Source organism: Centrocercus urophasianus, unplaced genomic scaffold (genome assembly GCF_019232065.1).
Source record: "Centrocercus urophasianus isolate 14NV4802_14NV808 unplaced genomic scaffold, USGS_Curo_1.0 seq_13, whole genome shotgun sequence".
Lineage (NCBI taxonomy): Eukaryota > Metazoa > Chordata > Aves > Galliformes > Phasianidae > Centrocercus > Centrocercus urophasianus.
The window spans coordinates 8,479,870-8,497,259 of record NW_024884475.1 but is presented as its reverse complement, the minus strand read 5'-3'; the positions used below and the strand labels follow the sequence as shown (position 1 = coordinate 8,497,259).

Below are 17,390 nucleotides of genomic sequence, written 5' to 3'. Positions count from 1 at the left end.
CACTACCAGAGGTCCTGACTGCTTTTTCTGCTGGCTTCCCACAAGCCACTGGTCCTCTCATCCTCTCACACAGGGACTATGAATACATTAATCTCGCCCTGTGCTGCCAGGCTGCCTGCACATTTGTATCAACCTTTCATGTTTTCTGCCGTGTTCCTCTTATTCCACAGAAGAAGCTCAACACATCCTCAAAGCTGCTTCACTATTCTTCAGTGTTCATTACATCCTCAGTTTCTCTGTCCCTGTGCTGTTTTGTCTTTTCTGGAAGTGAGAATGAAATTCAGCAAGAATTCAAGCTAAATTTTTCCTAACAGAAACTGTATATTTACACAACCTCTTTAGTACCTAGTAAGAGACTGCTAAATGGGCTTCATTAGTGAGAACAGATTATAAATAAAGGAAAATGCAATACAGAATTCTGTTAAAGGAAATTTGGTGCTAGAATACTGAAATTGTTTTGTCTTCTTTCCTGTGTTTTCAATAAATATTTATAAAGATACCACGTTGTTTGTTGCTCTCAGAGAAAGCAAGGAGAGATTTCTGCAGTTAGAACTCCGACTTGTGTTGAAATATTTATTGTTACAAGCCATCAAAGTCATGCCTGATCTTCTTAACATATTTAGCCCTTGGAACCAACACTGCATTTCATAAATGAAATGCTCTCCTTTGTGTTAAGATACACGCTACCTTCCAGTGCTTTCTGAAGTAGGACAGTCTTTTTATTAAGCCAAATATGATGAGTTAAAATATGATACTTACGTAGTATAGGTAGTATAAGAATGCATATAAGAAAACTAAAGCCAGTGGAAGCCAAAAAAAGTCCTGCTTTGAGTCATACCTTAAGGATTAAGGACTCCTTAAGTACACAATCCAGCACTCTCTTAGGTCTGATAAGGCATAATACCTCCTCAAGTTAAGAAAAGCATTCAAAAACTAGCAAAACAGTGTGCTATTTTCTCCTAGTCTGGTTTCCTTGCATTTGTCCCTGGTCTCCCACAACCTCCATCCTTGTTCACAGGCAGGTAGTTGAAGGAGGGGGATGAGCCTTCTCCTTGTCTGCTGTGTGTCCCTGTCAGCTGTCAGCGGCAGCCACATATGGGCTGGTTCCAGGTCACATAAACATGCCCAGAGTACATTTCCCAGTTGCCCTTCAGGTCTCTGTTCCCAGCATCTCCATGCCTAGAGTCACACGCTGGATTGCTTTTAGCTCATGAAAGAAGAGTAAATATTGGCCAGCAGGTCAGCCAGAGAGAAATGATTTGTCAAAACCAAACAGCTCCAGCCATTCTCCTCATCTTCATGCTTGTAAACGGCTTTTTAAAAAAATAGGAACTACAACTACATGTTCTCCAAGGTCACCTGCAAAGCATGTTCTAACCTTGGATCTCATACATACCCTGCCTTTCCATTTCTGTGGTCTAACTTGTTAATTACTGATGCTTCGTGTATTTGTTTTTAGCAAGACTCATCTTAAGAACTGCTTGAGAACAAGCGGTCCCAGAAGTCAAATTCTTTGTGGCTACAGTCCAGCAAAAACAGGTACCACACGAGAAAATGATTTTTGCTTCCTTTCTCAAGCGAAGATGTTCCCAAATTCTCCTTCTCTTGAAGATTTTATTTTCTGGATTGTACTGATGTAGTAGTCTCCTAACCCAAAGCTCTGTGCCTATTTGCAACAAAGAATCATAGGAGCATTAAGATTAGAAAGGACCACTAAGATCATCTAGTCTAACTGTCGACCCAGCCCCACTGTGCCCACTAACCTTGTCCTCAGTTCCACATCTCCGTGTTTCTCAAACACCTCCAGGGACTGTGACTCCACCACCTCCCTGAGCAACCTGTTACAATTCATCACCGGTCTTTCTAAGAAGGAATTTTTCCTAGTATCTAACTTGAACCTTCCCAGCATAACTTTAGGCCTGTATCTCTCATTCTATCACAATTACCTGGGAGAAGAGGCTGACGCCCACCTCACCACAACCTCAAATCAGAGAAGATGTAGAGAGCAATAATGTCTCCCCTGAGCCTCCTCTTCTCTAGACTGAACAATCCTAGTTTCCACATTTGCTCCCTGTAAGACTCATTCCTGACCCTTCCAGCTTTGCTGCCTTTCTCAGGGCCCACTCCAGGTCTTCAGTGTTTTCATGTAGAGTTTTACTGTTCACATTACACCAGCACATACACTTAAAAGAGATACGTAATCAGAAAAAGGATACAGATCACAAAAAAAGTCAGAAAATACTACATAAAAACTGTGAGTTCTGTTTGGGCCAGCAAAACGCACTCTATAAAATATTACCTTCATCCTAAAAACATGTATGTACATTTCTTTAACAGATCTCATCTCTACATACATATTTTTCTCATTCCAGATAGCTACTTATTACCTGTTTTATTACCTTTAGCTTCTGTTAACATGCTTGTTACAAAGATACATCTGCAAAATTACTCTTGCATATTTGCTACTTACTAGAGTTCCCACATAACTACCCGTAACCCTAAAAGAATAACAAGTATTGATAACAACTTACATGTTTGAAAGAATAGCCTTCATCCAAAATAAGGAACTTGGTCTCAAACATACTAATGGAATGAATTTCTACGCACAAGCAGGAGCACTACACCACATGAAAAGAATCTGATTAAAATCAGGATAAAATGAGGAGACATCAGGGGGAAAAGCCAGCTTTTCTCAAAGATCAGCTTGTCCCTGCAGCAGTGCAAGTACAGTCAACGCAAATCAACAGATTCTTTAAGAAGGTCATTGCTTACAGGTGGTGCTTATCTTCCCTTTTGCCTTCAGCAGTGGCTAACTCCTTGTTCTGGCTCATTCTGTACCAGCTGTTACCAATCTGAAGGCCAAGAAAAAAACATTTCTGTAGGTGCTAAGCTTTCTGTGGCCTTAGGTCCTGCGTGACTGGGTTCGTTCCCATCTGTGTGCTCTTTGATCCAAAGGCTGTGAGCATCAGCAGGGTAACGTAATTGCGCTCAGTAGATGTGAAATGATGAACCCATGTTAGTTATTACCAAAAAACTACAGACACTAAAGACAAAAACACTAAAAGCATATTTTCCTTTAAACACTGTCTGTGTTTATGAGAAATGTTAACTTACCATTTCTTTCGGGAAAATAGATTTGATAAACACGAGTGATAAAACCTTCCACCATACCGGAAAGGAAACGTGCATAAATTTCCATCCTCTGTAAACACTGCAATACAAGAATAAAAACTTCACCATGCAGCTGAACACCAGCCCAGAGGTGTGTACATATACGTATTACGTTGCTATTATATTAAATTGTAAGTCATCACAGAATCATGAAATGGCTTAGGTTGGAAGCATCTTCAAGGATCACCAAGTTCCAACTCCCCGGCTACAGATGGATAACTTCAAATTTTTCAGCTATACTTTGGTTTTTCTGTATCTTTACAACTTTATTATTTAAGAAAAAGTCTAAAATCTCATATAATTACTAAATCAACAGAGAGTGATGGGCTCTGTGGTAAATAGAGACTTTCAAGTATAAAATACATTGCAATTTCCGGTACAGCAAATGGCAATTACATTCATTAATTGCAATTATCATTTCTAATTGTGTAGTATTGTAACAGCAGATTAAATTGATTTCTGATGTAGTATCCTTCCAGGCTACCTATCACTTTGTAACATCTGTTTAAAACAATTAAGGCACAAGGCAGTACAAGTTGAAATAGAAACAGCCAGGGGAAAGAGGATTTTAAAGGTTAGGAGATGACAGAGAATTTTGATCTTACCACCTTTCCCTCGGGATAAGTGGATAGAAATTGATGGGACAGGTATCTGAGAAGGGCAAGTGTTCTATTTGCCAAGTCAGTGATAACTGTAGTATAAGAAAGGGTAGTGGTAGTCTAGCAGAAAAAAATCCTTCAAGATGAATGTTGAGAATGAAAGAGACTGGAGACAGAAAAGACAATGAAAAACTGTCGGAGCCTATTTAACCATTAACTAAAATAAATCTGTTCTGAGAACCAGGAGGATAAATGGGAAACCAGCTGCTGGGATAGGTGAGGAACAGGGCATAGAGCCATGGTCAAATACTGCCTATTTCCAACATTTTGATGATGACATTACCCTCCTCATCCTGAGCCTACCCCTGCAGTCACAGCTGAGGCTCCTGCACAGCACTGTGATATCTGTTAACCCTGGCAAGCCCTGACACATCATCTCAAATCACTGCTGAGGCCAGTTATTAACACCATGAAAAACAACCCATCCCTGTTGTCCAAACTTTCCTAGCCAGCTACAATTATGGTCACTTTATTGGCCTTGGCTGTCCCTGTGTCTGCCAGTGCAAAACAATTACCCCAGTTTCTTCTTGAAGCCTAGTATTCATTGTCTGAGCTAACTGGGTGAATGTTCAGCTATTTACCTTCACTGTTTGATGGCTTCCTTTAGAAGTAGCTAGAACGTTGTGAAAATAATTCCACTGAGAAGACATATTTAATCCCAACGGTCATTAAAAACTGTTCTAAGCTACAAAGGCGCAAGTAACAGCCCAATTCATACAAACCACAACAGCAAAAGCACAGGGCAATAAAGGCTTTAAAACTGGAAGTCTGCAATGTCTGCACACAGCCAGGATGTCTGAAACTTCAGGTTTCAAAACAAATGCTACACAGCAAATTGTATGGAACTCAAATCCTCCTCAACAGAGATCAAGGGCAGTTGCAGGAATTGAACCCGTACATTCAAAGAGCTGCTTATGTACTTTAAAGCATAGGGCAGACACAGCTCTGATGAAAATAAAGGGAGTTGCACATCACAGCCCCACCATTTCAGGAGACAGGATAAGCCACACAAGCTCAGAAAAATGAAAATCTCATCAGCATTTTCGCATTAATCCCCACCTGAAGGAAAATTACCTGGGATGTCTGAGCTAATCCCAAATTCACATCTACACAGAAATTAATAGTCATAACCATTCCATAATCCTTATGCATGTTGAAACAAAGACAGGCTTACTGCTGGCTTGCACAGTGTGGATGCAGATAGGCAGATAATTCTTACTGTCATGAGAACTATTGGATTTGACTCTGTACCTTGTAGGTGAGTGAAGCCATGTTTTGGGTCTCCTCTTGGCCCAGATTTGTGGTGCTACGAAGAGAAAAGAAAGAATGTGGAATGAAGAAAGAAATTCACTCCGGGAAATCCTGTAGAGAAAAATGTGCCCTCAAACTGTATTTCTCTCAGTTCTTCCACACAGATCTCATTATTTGCATCTGATTTCAGCTGGGGCACAATCTGATGAATGGGAGTAAATAAACACTGGATAGCAGAAGCTCTCTTTTAAACCAGGAGAATCTAGCACAATACCATAAAGGCTGAGGCTCTGCTCCATTATATCTTGCTACTGTCAAGAGACACATCTCCTATCTTCCTCTGTGAAATGAATGTATGCATTCTGGGGCCAGCTCACAGTTACAAATAATATCCTACAATTTGACTTTTTCTGCCATTTAGCTGTATCCCTCAGGGCATTAGCTAAGAAAGCAACCTCAACTTTATTCGGGTTTACCAATCAGCAAGCAAAAAGCATCATTGCTCGTTAGAGCTAATCTAAAACCACAGGAAATAATAAAAAATGGGGAATACACATAAAGGGCTGCTGCCACCAAAGGTGCTGACAGCTGATCTATAGCAAAATAAAAATATCACAAAACAGTCAAGGAAGCAGCACATCATGAACATGGATGTGGATACAGAATGCAGTAAGCAAGGGATAAGGCAAAGCTGTTGCTAAGATATACTGAGAGAGCTTGATCATTTCTGTGGAAGAAACAATTTTTGCACTCAAACTCCGCACTACTTCTGTTTGCATTAGGCAGTCTGCAATGCCAAGGCTGAGCTCTGTCATAGACATTGTGAATATCCCCTTCTGCCCCAACATAGAATGTTTAAGAAGATACTTCTGCAGTTTGCTCGAATAGTTGGGATCACAGCATCATCTGAGTACATCTGGGCTAGTTTTAATGTAGCTGATGAAATAAAAATAACTATAAAGATACACAAGTGTGGGCCTGGGCTATCAGCTATGCAGAAGGGATGAGCTATCCTATAAACACTGCTTAGTCAGCACTGCTGTGGGCCTTGATCTAGCAAACCCCTCTGCGTTTGAAGCACTCCTTCTTTCCACCTGCTTGGTGTCATCACTCATCCAGCCCCGGGCAGCACTGCCCTGCCAGGCAGCACGTCGCTGATCTGCCACTCTGAGGCAGAGCAATCAGACTTACCTTCTTCATACAGTCACCGCTCAGAGCCAGAGCCAAGACGAGAGTGAAAGGAGCACAAGCTTTCATCTTCACTCCCCTCTCACTGAGGTTTTGCCTGGCGGAAGGAAACTTCCAGGGCTGGGCTGAAGCAGGAGGGTGAATAAGCAAAGAGTTTTCTCAAAGGACTGCAATTTGTTTGACTGTAGGGTATTCTAGTTCTCTAAGTAAGCAGAGCTCTTATCGTTGTTAATCATTAATGCCTTTGTGGGTAGATGGGAATGCCATGTAGCAAGATACACTGCCTAAACTGCATGGAGTTAAGAGTTCATCATGTGTCTGACCCTGGCTGCTGGTTGTCAGTGTCCTTTCTTCTTGTGTGGAACTCAGCAGATGGTAAGGGCTCCTCCAGAGCAGCTGATCCAATGGTGCTTGTAATCAGGAGCTGTCTAGCACCCAGACACTTTCCGTCTCTTTCCCCTCACGAGGATGGAATAATAATAACAAGGAGCTCCCAACAAGACCTCTCAGAAAGCAACATTGTGTTGCAAAACATGGAACAGATCAATGCCAATATCAGGCATAGGAATTACTCATTAACGGATGGTTACCTGTCCAACCATGACTTACAACAACAGTCTTTTAGCAACAGATTGCAAGAATTAAAAAGAGGGAACACACACCAATGACAAAACACTTGCTGTACCGAAGACATCCCTTCTGCAGCTGCCTGAACAAGCCCATCTTAGTCTGTAAGTGAATGTAAGTAACTTGGCCGTGATAACTGCACAGGAGAACTAATGGAGATGCAGAAAGAATTGCTAAAACTGAAATTTCACCAGCAGAGTCTGTTTCAGCCCCACCTTGCCCCACAACCAAAATCCACAGGTTTGGCTGGTAGAACTGTGCTTGTGCTTGAGGCTCAAGCCAGCCATCACTGTCAGTCAGGGACCACACCTCTTCACACCCAAAATGCACAGAGCAGCAGCAGCAGACAGAATCCCATAGTCCTTGCTTAAGTTTTGTTCTACACTTTGAAGTTTCAAAGCTATGGGGGGAGTGGGAGTTTATGTTTTAACCTAGAAAGATTGGTGGTAAGGCCCTGGGCCTGAGTGGAGCTTCCCATCACCATTTTGCCAAGATGGTTTATAGTGCTAGAGGGAATTTCCACTGGATGTGCTATTACACTGCTATGTCTGTCATCAAAGTAAAAGCTCCTGTTAGTACAATTATGAGATGCAGATTTATGGACAAAACTTTCCTACTGACAGTAAGACTTCAAAGAGCAAAAACCAGGTGGATTTGGAATTGTCTCCCCACGCTCAAGCAAAGAACAAACAAGCGGAAAAAAATTGCCTTTATGCATTGTTTGTTGGCTGACGATTTGAAACAAATAAAGCTTTGGCATAGATTAATGGCATAGATGTGTCGTATTGTTCATCAGTTTACAAATAGGAAATAAGAGGTGCAGACAGACTGGGCTCCCTGGGGACACCTGGCAAAGCTAAAACATAAGTTTCTACTTCCTGCCCTCATGATTGATGTAGGTCATCACGCTTTAATCTAGCAACTCCTATACAATGCCTTGTAGACACAGCTTAGAATCTAGGCTCCTGAAATTGTGCAAAGAAAGAAATTTTTTAGAAAAGCCATTGGCTGCTGTTCCATCCAGTGTTGCCAAAAGCTCTGCAGAGGAGCAGGAACTGGACAGCTAGGGAGGAGGAAAATACTTCTTTAAATGCTGTTCAGATGCTTCCTTCCACATATTTCTAGAATAAAATCCTCCTCACCATCCACTTCTGGGACCAGAAGCACTGCATTTCACTGATGACCAAGGCAGCTTGTAGGAAAGCCTTTATATGTCCCTAAACTGAAGAAAGTGGAAAAGAAAGGATGTGTTCCCTGAACGTATGTCTGCTCCTGGCTGCCCTGTATAGGCATCAAAATACAAGCAATAGTCATGGAGTGTCTTTCTGGAAAGTCTCAATTCTAACATTTTGGCTGAAACTAATTCTGTAACTTAAGGAAAAGGAGGAAGCAATATCAGGAGCTACTTCAATTGCTAGGGCATAGCTGGCACAAAGCAAAAGGAGAAGACATTAAAGGAAGCGATTGTAACAGGAGTTGCCAGAGAAGCATCCCTATGTAATGGGAATCACCCCTGAGTAAGATATGTATAGCAACCCAACAGTGACTCCAGGGTTCAGACAGATATGAATCACCCAAAACTCTAGCTACTACATGAACTACCTGCATTGGTTCAGCAGAGAGGTATCTGAGCAGGTCTTACAGTGATAGGAAAAGGTAAGATTTGAGAATTTTTTAAAATCATGTTAAATGATTAGTCATCTTTGGGTTGTTTTCATAACCAGAAAGAAAGTCTGCCTGCCTCTGTGAGGCTTTTACTGGAATCTGAGAATCTACTCAGAAAAGTGGAGGTTTGGTTTTGGTACTGAATTCTCAGAAACCGCAGAGGGCATTGGGCACTTGGGACTTCATGGGCATAAGGAATGAGGGAGGCTGCTGATATTTGCATCGTACCCTGTGAAGCTCTTGGTCACAGCACAAGAAACATGCGTGATGGACAGTTTGGGAACAGACTTGGGAAAAGAGCTTAGGGCTCTCCAGTAAGCACAGCCTATTTTAGTCACTCACTAACATCAGTGCTGCAACTGTGGGTGCTCAGACATTTACAGGAATCAGTGTGTGTGACCTTGGGACTCAACTAACCAAAGATGGAGGCAGAGTACTGCATGACGACACATGGGTCGGGCAGATGAGCCCATGCAGCTGCTCTCCTTTGCCTTCTCAAGTCACTTCATCTGTGACTCATTATTTCCAGCATAGTGCTGGAAACTGTCTGTAAAGGGAGAAAACAGTCGTATGTGGATAGAACAAATACCACAAGATCAACAAGTGAAGAGATGAAGATGTGGGAACAATCCTTATCACACTCAGGATGGAGTCCCTAACCTTAAATTTCAGACTGTGATTGATTTCAAGTGCTTGTTTTGAGTGAGGCTCCATAAAACACTGAAGGCATATATATATATATATATATATATATACACTCACATATATATACACACATATATATACATACATACATACATAAATATATAAGAAATCTGAAAACAGGAAATTGTGGAAAGACCTGGTGTTGGGGTGCCATTGGCCAGCTCTAAAGTCCAAACCCTGTATTGCAGCCTATCCCACCAGCAAAACTGCAACTAGAGCCTGGCTCTTGTTTTACAAGAAAATCCCATTTTCCTTTTAAAGAATCATAGAATCACCAAGGTTGGAAAAGACCTAAAAGATCATCCAGTCCAACCATTCACCTATTCCCAATAGCTCCCACTAAACCATGTCCCTCAACACAACATCCAGCCTTTCCTTGAACACCCCCAGGCTCGGTGACTCCACCACCTCCCTGGGCAGTCTCGATTCTTAATTTTTTTGCACATAATATTGAACATTTCCTGTGAAGTACACATAATCTAAATGCATTCCGAGCCAGCTTCAGCTACCGCTGAAGTCAATTGAAGGTTTCAAAGTAGCACTAGGAAGTCTTTATTATGTTTGCAGGCTGTAATCCTAGTGTATTAACGGCAAAAAGCCCTCTGTTTCAGCAGTTATTTTCCTTTTATAATAACATCATCATGGGAAAATGAAAAAGCAAATAAACACACAATAAATGAACAGAAAGAAACAGAAATATTTGCTGCAGGGGGTATATCACATACTGATTGTGCTGCCTCATATGTTTGCCTTTTCCTCACTTCCCACATTGCAATGGTTTTATCTTTCCAAATTTAACAATTATTAAAAACCCAAACTGAGCCCAGACTCTGAACTATTGATTAGCAATGAAGTCATATTAACAGCAATCCTTAATCATTCGATATAAACAAAAAATAACAAAAAATAAATCGTCAACCTCCAACATTAAACAATAAAATTGCAACTTTCCTTATCAAGGCACATACTAGACATAAATGGAGAAAACAAGTTTAGACACATGCATATGCATTCCTACCTGTGTATCACCTTTTGAGCAGGCTGGGGGAGGAATGTCCCATGACTGAACGTTTGGCAGTGTTTTCCAAGCTTCATTTCTTGATCAATGTTCACATTTCTGAGAAATCTACCGCCCTGTTACCACAAAACAAGAAAAAATATACTCTCTTCTAACAAATGATCCCCCCATGTACTTTTGCAAACCTTTATGCTTTTTCAGATCATGTTTTCTTCTCACAAAGGCAGTTTACTCTTCCCTTTGGAAGGCAATACATAGCAGCCAACTAACGGCAGTGTTGCCTCCTGAAATAATCTGATTTCTGATTAATTGGTGTTAACACTAAAAAGCCCCAGCCTACTGCCCTGGCTAACTAACTGGCAAACTAAGTGCCAGATATGGACATTGGCCCATGGACAAATGCCATCACCTTGCTGCAAACCTTGCTGTGGGAAAGGATTGCCTTCATCTCTGTGGCTTGAGATCATTCCCATCATCTGTTCTTGAGAGCATTTACCAAAATTTGGCTTCCCTCTTGGTGAATATCCCAATCACCAAAACAGAGGCTAATACTCCTGGGATCCAAGGCTGTTGTTTGTTTTTTTTTTTTAAGACTTAAGGCAAGACAGGAACCCTGGTGAGAGAATGTGGCTTAATAGCTGCCTTGAGACATGGAGTGACCTCAGCCTGATTTCTTACATCCCAAACCAGGGTCTTCACCACTGGGTAAGACGTGAGCCTCCATATCTTCCTCTCTTCTCTGGAGCAGTGCCTGGAGATAAGCCACCGTGCTCCTTTGCTGAAGATGTGGAATGGAAGAAAGCTGAAACTGTTTTGCTTGCTTGCTTATTTCTGCAAGGAAAAATAAAAGCCTGGGTTCAAATCAAGATGAACAGTGCCCCAGACTGATGAGTTATTTATATGGACCCTTTCCCCTAGAGCTTCAGAAATCTGAGGGCAAAAATCTACATGGTTTTGGCTTCCACAAGAACTGCAGCCCTGTTTCACCCTCAGCTGCACCAGACTTTGCTGGTAATATTTGTGGCCATGTAAAAACCTTAGCCACAGTGAAGCACAAACCATCCACCACTCTGCCAGAGCAGCTAGACTAGTAAAAGGACATCTGCAGAGATCTGGTTTCTGGGCAGCTGGGCTGCAGTAAACATGGATTTGGAACTATTGTGCTGTAGCAGCTACTGCTGTCATTTAAAGACATGTCTTCATCCAAATGTTTACTCCTCCTCAGCCCTCTCACTTCCCACACTCCTCCAGCACCTCTCCTGGCTTCCCTCACCCAGAGCTCACAGTCCTCCTCCCCTCCCCTTCCCTCTCCTCTCCTCTCCTCTCCTCTCCTCTCCTCTCTTCAGATGGAATCTATTCTCTGAATATGCATTTTTAGTTTCAATGCCTATCTGCCCTAATCTCCTACCACAAACATCTTTAAACATGTTGGCTGGTACTCTTCACACCTTGTCTTCTGCAGTGGTTGGGTCTGTCTTTTGGGTCTCTGCAGACCTTCATGTTGCCATCACGATACATAGACACATCTGCCTCTGGATTCTGGGGTTGTCTCCCTGAGGATTTTCTGCCCACCATCTCACTCTCCCTGGTGTGGTTTCATTAAATGTCGCTAAATCCTCACATCTTGCTGCTTATCCAGTGCTTCCACCCCTTTATTACTGCTGCCTCTTGGAGGTCACCTCTTACTCTTGGTGTGCTCCAGCAGTGCAGTCCTTTGCCAAAGTTTCCTGCGTTGGTCTCCTTTCCCCAGCCCAGTGCTTCACAGTCTTTCCACGTCGCCTGCTCTCAACAGGAGGAGGCAAAAGACCTTCACACAGAATGCAGCAGATAGCTTTCCTAGCAGCAGCAAGCACCCCAACGTGCCACTAAGCAGCATGTCAATGCAACTCTGAGAGCACAACCTTCTGTTTCACTTTTTCCTATTGGCACACCTGAACTTGCATTGGCAGGCTGTGGCATCAGGCAATATCCTACCTGCAATCTTTCTCTTTTCAGCTGACTGTTTTGTGTGTGTTCTGATTTTGTAACGCCTCAAGCTCAGTAAAATCACATTTCAGCCACTGCTGTTGCATCTATATCCCTGCCTTTATTTGCAGCTGTATTTAGCAAAGTTTCTTTCATGCATCCAGAAAGTATTAGTTCTGATCTGAAAAAATGAAATCATATAAAGTAGCTAAATTTGAGCTGCAAAAACGAAACCAGGCAGTGATTTCATACTGCTAAGCACACAAATCTGTGAGTGATTTAAGGCTGTGCTACAAGCCACAATATGCAGAATCCTCATTTACACAGATAACATATGGATCCAGTTGCAAAACCTAACCAAGATTTTAGAAGAGACACTTTCAATAGTTCTATTCATGCTCCCAGATGTTGTGGCATATCTAAAATACTCTGCCTGCAACCAGTCTAGGATGTGTTTACATGAAGACACTGTTCCTCCTACTGCATGAATAAGAGCGGAAAGTAGGTACCTATTTTTCAGGGACTTTTTGATATAAACCTTTACTGATAACCTTGGCTGAAACAGCAGGTCCATACAGCGAGGCGTATGATTTTTTTTTAGCCATGTACTCACAGAAAACTGACAAGAAGAGGTGTAGAGGCACCCACTTTCCACTGATGCCAGCCCATTTAGGTAACTTCAGCAGAGGCTGATTTGCAATTGTTAGGCATGTACATTTTTAGCTGTGCTCAAATTCTTGCTCTTCCACCCACTTTCTTCATTAGCATATTAGACGCCCCCATGGCGTTCTTTTAAATGGTCTGTAAGTCAGGCATGTGTGAGGGGAGGTGGCTCCACTCCAGCAGCTGAAGGCAGCTGAATTCCTCCCTTTCACGGCAGGGGTGACACTAAGGGGTAAGGGACAGCCCCATGGGAAGATACCAGCCCCACAACCTGCCTTGACTTAGGGGTTATTGCCTATGGTTGGATGGAGAGCAGAGGCTACCCAGAGTGCTCTGCTCATTCTAATTGCAGCCCTAATAATAGGCTGTATGGAAGCCTACATATATATATACACATATGCATGTATTTTCCATATTTTTTCCATGTATACATATCTATGGCAACAAGATGTCTTTCTTGTTCTATGCTCACTTGGTGCTTTGCAGGTAGCTCACATGCCAAGAATCACCTGTCTGTGCCTTTTGTGTATGGTGACAAGGCAGAGCCACACGATGGAGGTGTCTTCTACTAAACCTGCACTTCTGCTCAGGGAGTATGGCTGTCACTCACTGCCACAGCTGCCCAGGGTCAGCAGGGCAACTCAGATGTTGTGGTGTCACCATAAGCATGCTCACTTTGGATTTATCAACCTGTATTTTCAACATGTTAATTGAGCACAGTGTTTGCCTAGGCTTTCCCTGGGGTTTTTATATCACAAACCCTGCGGCAAACCTCTAAGGGGCTTTCCCAGAAGGTATTTCTAATAATGATGTGGGTAGGTGTTGTTTCAGTCAAGCAGTCAGCTGCTTAGGACAGCAAAAAGTTGCCATTTCTTTCCCCATCTGACTCAAAATCCCTTTTTTTCCTTCTTCCTCCCACTTCCTCTCTCTCCCACTATATCCCTCAGCTGAACTTTTCTTCCTACATGGAAACACAAGCCTTGGCTCTCAGCACCATGCCTCAGGGTGCATTTGGGAGAGTCTGTGCCATAATGCACCAAAGGTGGTGTGGTACACAGATGCCCTTCAGCAAGGGCTCTTGCTACATACAAAAGCCCCACTACTCACAAACTTCTCTTCTGCTGTAAGACCTTCCTCTGCCACCACCTGTCCACAGCTTCATCCTTTCACGCACTGCTGCAGTTACTCATTGTCAGAGAGAGTGGTGAAGGCCAAAAGTGCTCAAACCCAACTTGCTTTGGTGGTAGAAAACCCAGCTGAGTTCCATCAGGAAGAGGCAGAAGGTCAGCAGAGGCAGAAGGTGCCCCTGGGCTTTATGGTACAGAAAACATGTACTGAGGGTACAGTAACTTTCTGTGTTTTCATGTTTCTACCCTCAGCATCTCTTGCAATAGAGATTCTGTTCCTGACAAAGCCTAACCAGCCCAAACATAAAGCAGGGAGATGTATGAAATGACAAAACTGGGGTCACTGCCAGCAAGCAGCCCTTTCTGCACTACACAAATCCCAGCTTCAGAAAAAACGTGTATACTGCTCACTGCTAGCCCCAAGAATAGGTCTGGGCTAGGGATTGTACAGTGTGGTTAATGTCCCTGCTGCGTTTCCTCTTTTTTCCCTTCATTTCCCTGAAACTCTGTGCCACTCCTTGTAATTGCTGCAGAAGTGTAATTGCTGCTCTGTGTAATTTCTGCAGAAACAATCTGAGCTGTCATTGACTTACATTGTTCACACATCAGGACAAACTGGCAGATCATACTCACCCCACCATCAGAGACATGCTGCATATGTATCTACATCTGAGGCAGGCACTGAGGATCCCATTACAAGCAGTGGAGATCTAGAAAATGTGGAAGAATGAAATTTAAGGTACAAGCCACCCAGCCAAATATATGCATTAACTCTAGGGTAAAACAAATAATTTATTATGTCCAGGGACCTGAGCTCTATCAGTCGTCTCTGTTAGGATTACTTTGAATTTAACTGGACTTTTGTTCACACTTTGCCCAGTGCTGTTAGTCATGCAGGTACCAGTGAGGAGCATCATGTCTTATGGCAACAAGAGCCCTGAAGCACTGCAGAGTTTTGAGCACCACAATAGAAAGTGGACATAAAACTATTTGAGAGCATCCAAATGAGGTCCACAAAGATGAACAAGGGTCTGGAGGGCAAGGTGTATGTGGAGTGGCTGAGGGCCCGCCATTTGTCAGGTCCAGAGTGGGAGGGGAGGCCTCATGGCATCTGCAGCTCCTCACAGGGAGTGGGAACACAGTGCTGAGCTCTGCTCTGTGTGACAGCGACAGGGCCTGAGGGAACAGCATGGAGCTGTGTCAGGGGAGGGCAGCTGGGGGTGAGGGAAAGGGTCTGCACCAGAGGATGGTGGGCATGGAACAGGCTGCCCAGGGCAGTGGGCACAGCCCTGAGCTGCTGGAGTTCAAGGAGTGTTTGGACACTGCTCTCAGACACAGAGTTTGCGTTTAGGTGATGCTGCATGGAGCCAGGAGCTGGACTCAGTGGATGGTTCTTGTGGGTTTCTTCCAGCTCGGACTCCACAGGCTATGGCAGATGTTAGCTACGTGTCTGTGTAGAAAATGGCTGCAAAACTTCATATTTTTCTACCTGTGTCTTTGCAACAGGAACATAAACAGACAAAGTGCAATGGAAGAATCAGCATTTTGCAGGAGGCTGCAATGGTGTCAGTTTTGTGGTAGCCATTTTGGCCATTGAGCACTTTCCAAAGGGAAGACTGTCATAAGCATGCCTGTGCCTTCGCCTCCTCCCCAAGAGAGTTCAGCAGTGCCATGTGTTGTGCTGGGTTTTCTAATAAACGCACAGATTTTACTCAGCGCTCAAATTAACAAGGTCAAGATCAAAGATATGTGCCCACTGTCATCAATTCTCCTGGCTGCAAAGAAGTTCCAGCTAACGGCTTTGCATACAGAAGGCTGATCTCAGCCAGGAATTGCTTCATCATAGTCATAGGACTGGCTCTGGAAATTCTAAAGTTGTGGAAGAGATGGAAGTTATGTGGATACTATGGACATTTGAGTTCATGTCGTTCATAGAATAGTATAGTTACTGAAAGATGTGCTTGTGCAAGTCTGTGAATAGAGGAGAATAGTAATTAAAGGGTAGTTTCCTCTTATAAAGTATTTTCATCTTTCCAGGAAATGCTCATATCATTAAGAGATACCCTGGTTCTCTCTCACAGGAATGGGGATAGACATTAGCTTCATTTCTGTGCCCTGATTTAAGATTACTCCACTCCAAGGCATTATCTTAAATTAGATGAATTTATAGCTGGCCTTTCATTGCTTTTCAACCTACTAGAGATTTGAGGCTTGAAGTTGTATAATAACTAAGCCATATACTGTTTTGAGATCATGAGTAGAGAGGAGGGAAATCAAATAAAATCCAGGTTAGTGTGTCCTGGAAAAGCAGACACCAAGTACTTAAGAATACCTGATGTGAACTATAGGCACTTAAGATGCTCTTGTTTCAACTCTGTGTGTATGTACAGGGGTAGAATTTATCTTCATCACTGAAAACTGGTACAAGATTGTCATGGGGATAATGCAGTGTTGGCACAGACTTGGAAGAATTATGTTTCATCCCCATCAGTCATTATTTTCTACTGCTGGTACCCACATTTCTGTGCTGCCCCTTGCTCTGGCAGTGCTCAAAGCTCAAATGACAAGGGTGACAAATGAGATGGGAACCACTTAAGAATCATTACATCACTGATTCAAGTTAGTGTGCACTGACACTGACAGTTCCACTCTTGCTGCCTGGTAGATAGAGCATTCATTTATTTCAGCAGTGCCTGCTGCAGGATCAGAACGATTTAGTGTATCATTCCATGCAGAAATTGCAGACCTGGGCAGCCCTGGTTCTTCCAAAAGGGCAGCCAGAGGGGGACTAGTCTGTACATGGAAAACATACAGCTGCTCCTTTGCCTCAGGATTGCAATCCCTTCATGTTGCTAGAATAGAGCAAAAGGAATTAATTAAAGGCTAAAAATCTAACCCACTATTATTAAATTCCTAAAGATGAGCTATTTTTAAGGTACATAAATATTTGGCAGAAATTCTTAACAATTCTTTTTAAAGAAATTCTTTTATGTAAGCCAGGTTTAAGTAGACTTCTTTGCAAACTCTAATAAGATGCAGGCTGCTTTCAGGTTGTCTCATATTTTCATTAAAGCTCTGATATAAGTAACTGCTAGGTCCAAATGTCAGGAGGTCCCAGCAGCTGAGCCCAGAGGACAAGGGCTTGCTCTACGGCCTTTCATCCTCTGTGCCACTACCTGGTCCAGCCATACTCCACCAAGGGGTGGATGGGGACAAAAGGCAACTACTCTAAAATGCATCAGCATAAGTTTATAAATATAGAAATGGTCATAATGTAGATATTTTTCCCTGTGAGCAACTGGGGGAAAAAATCTCATTTTTCACCTTCACACTGAAATTAGAAGTCAACAA

The 17,390-nt window shown here is 42.7% G+C and overlaps 1 protein-coding gene across 2 annotated transcripts in view; it reads right to left on the bottom strand.

Moving 5' to 3' along the window:
* The window catches only part of HGFAC (HGF activator), a 39,800-nt gene extending 33,334 nt beyond the window's left edge, over positions 1-6,466 (bottom strand). Inside the window, exons 1-3 of one of the 2 annotated variants that reach the window (XM_042812030.1) lie at positions 6,273-6,466; positions 5,082-5,136; positions 3,115-3,211 (exon numbers count right to left, since the gene is read on the bottom strand). In XM_042812030.1, coding sequence (XP_042667964.1) covers positions 3,115-3,211; positions 5,082-5,136; positions 6,273-6,338 — 218 coding nt within the window. In that variant the 5' untranslated portion in view covers positions 6,339-6,466. The remainder of the gene's footprint in view (positions 1-3,114; positions 3,212-5,081; positions 5,137-6,272) is intronic. The other variant, XM_042812031.1, reaches the window with a different exon arrangement.
* Between the last annotated feature and the right edge of the window lie 10,924 nt (positions 6,467-17,390).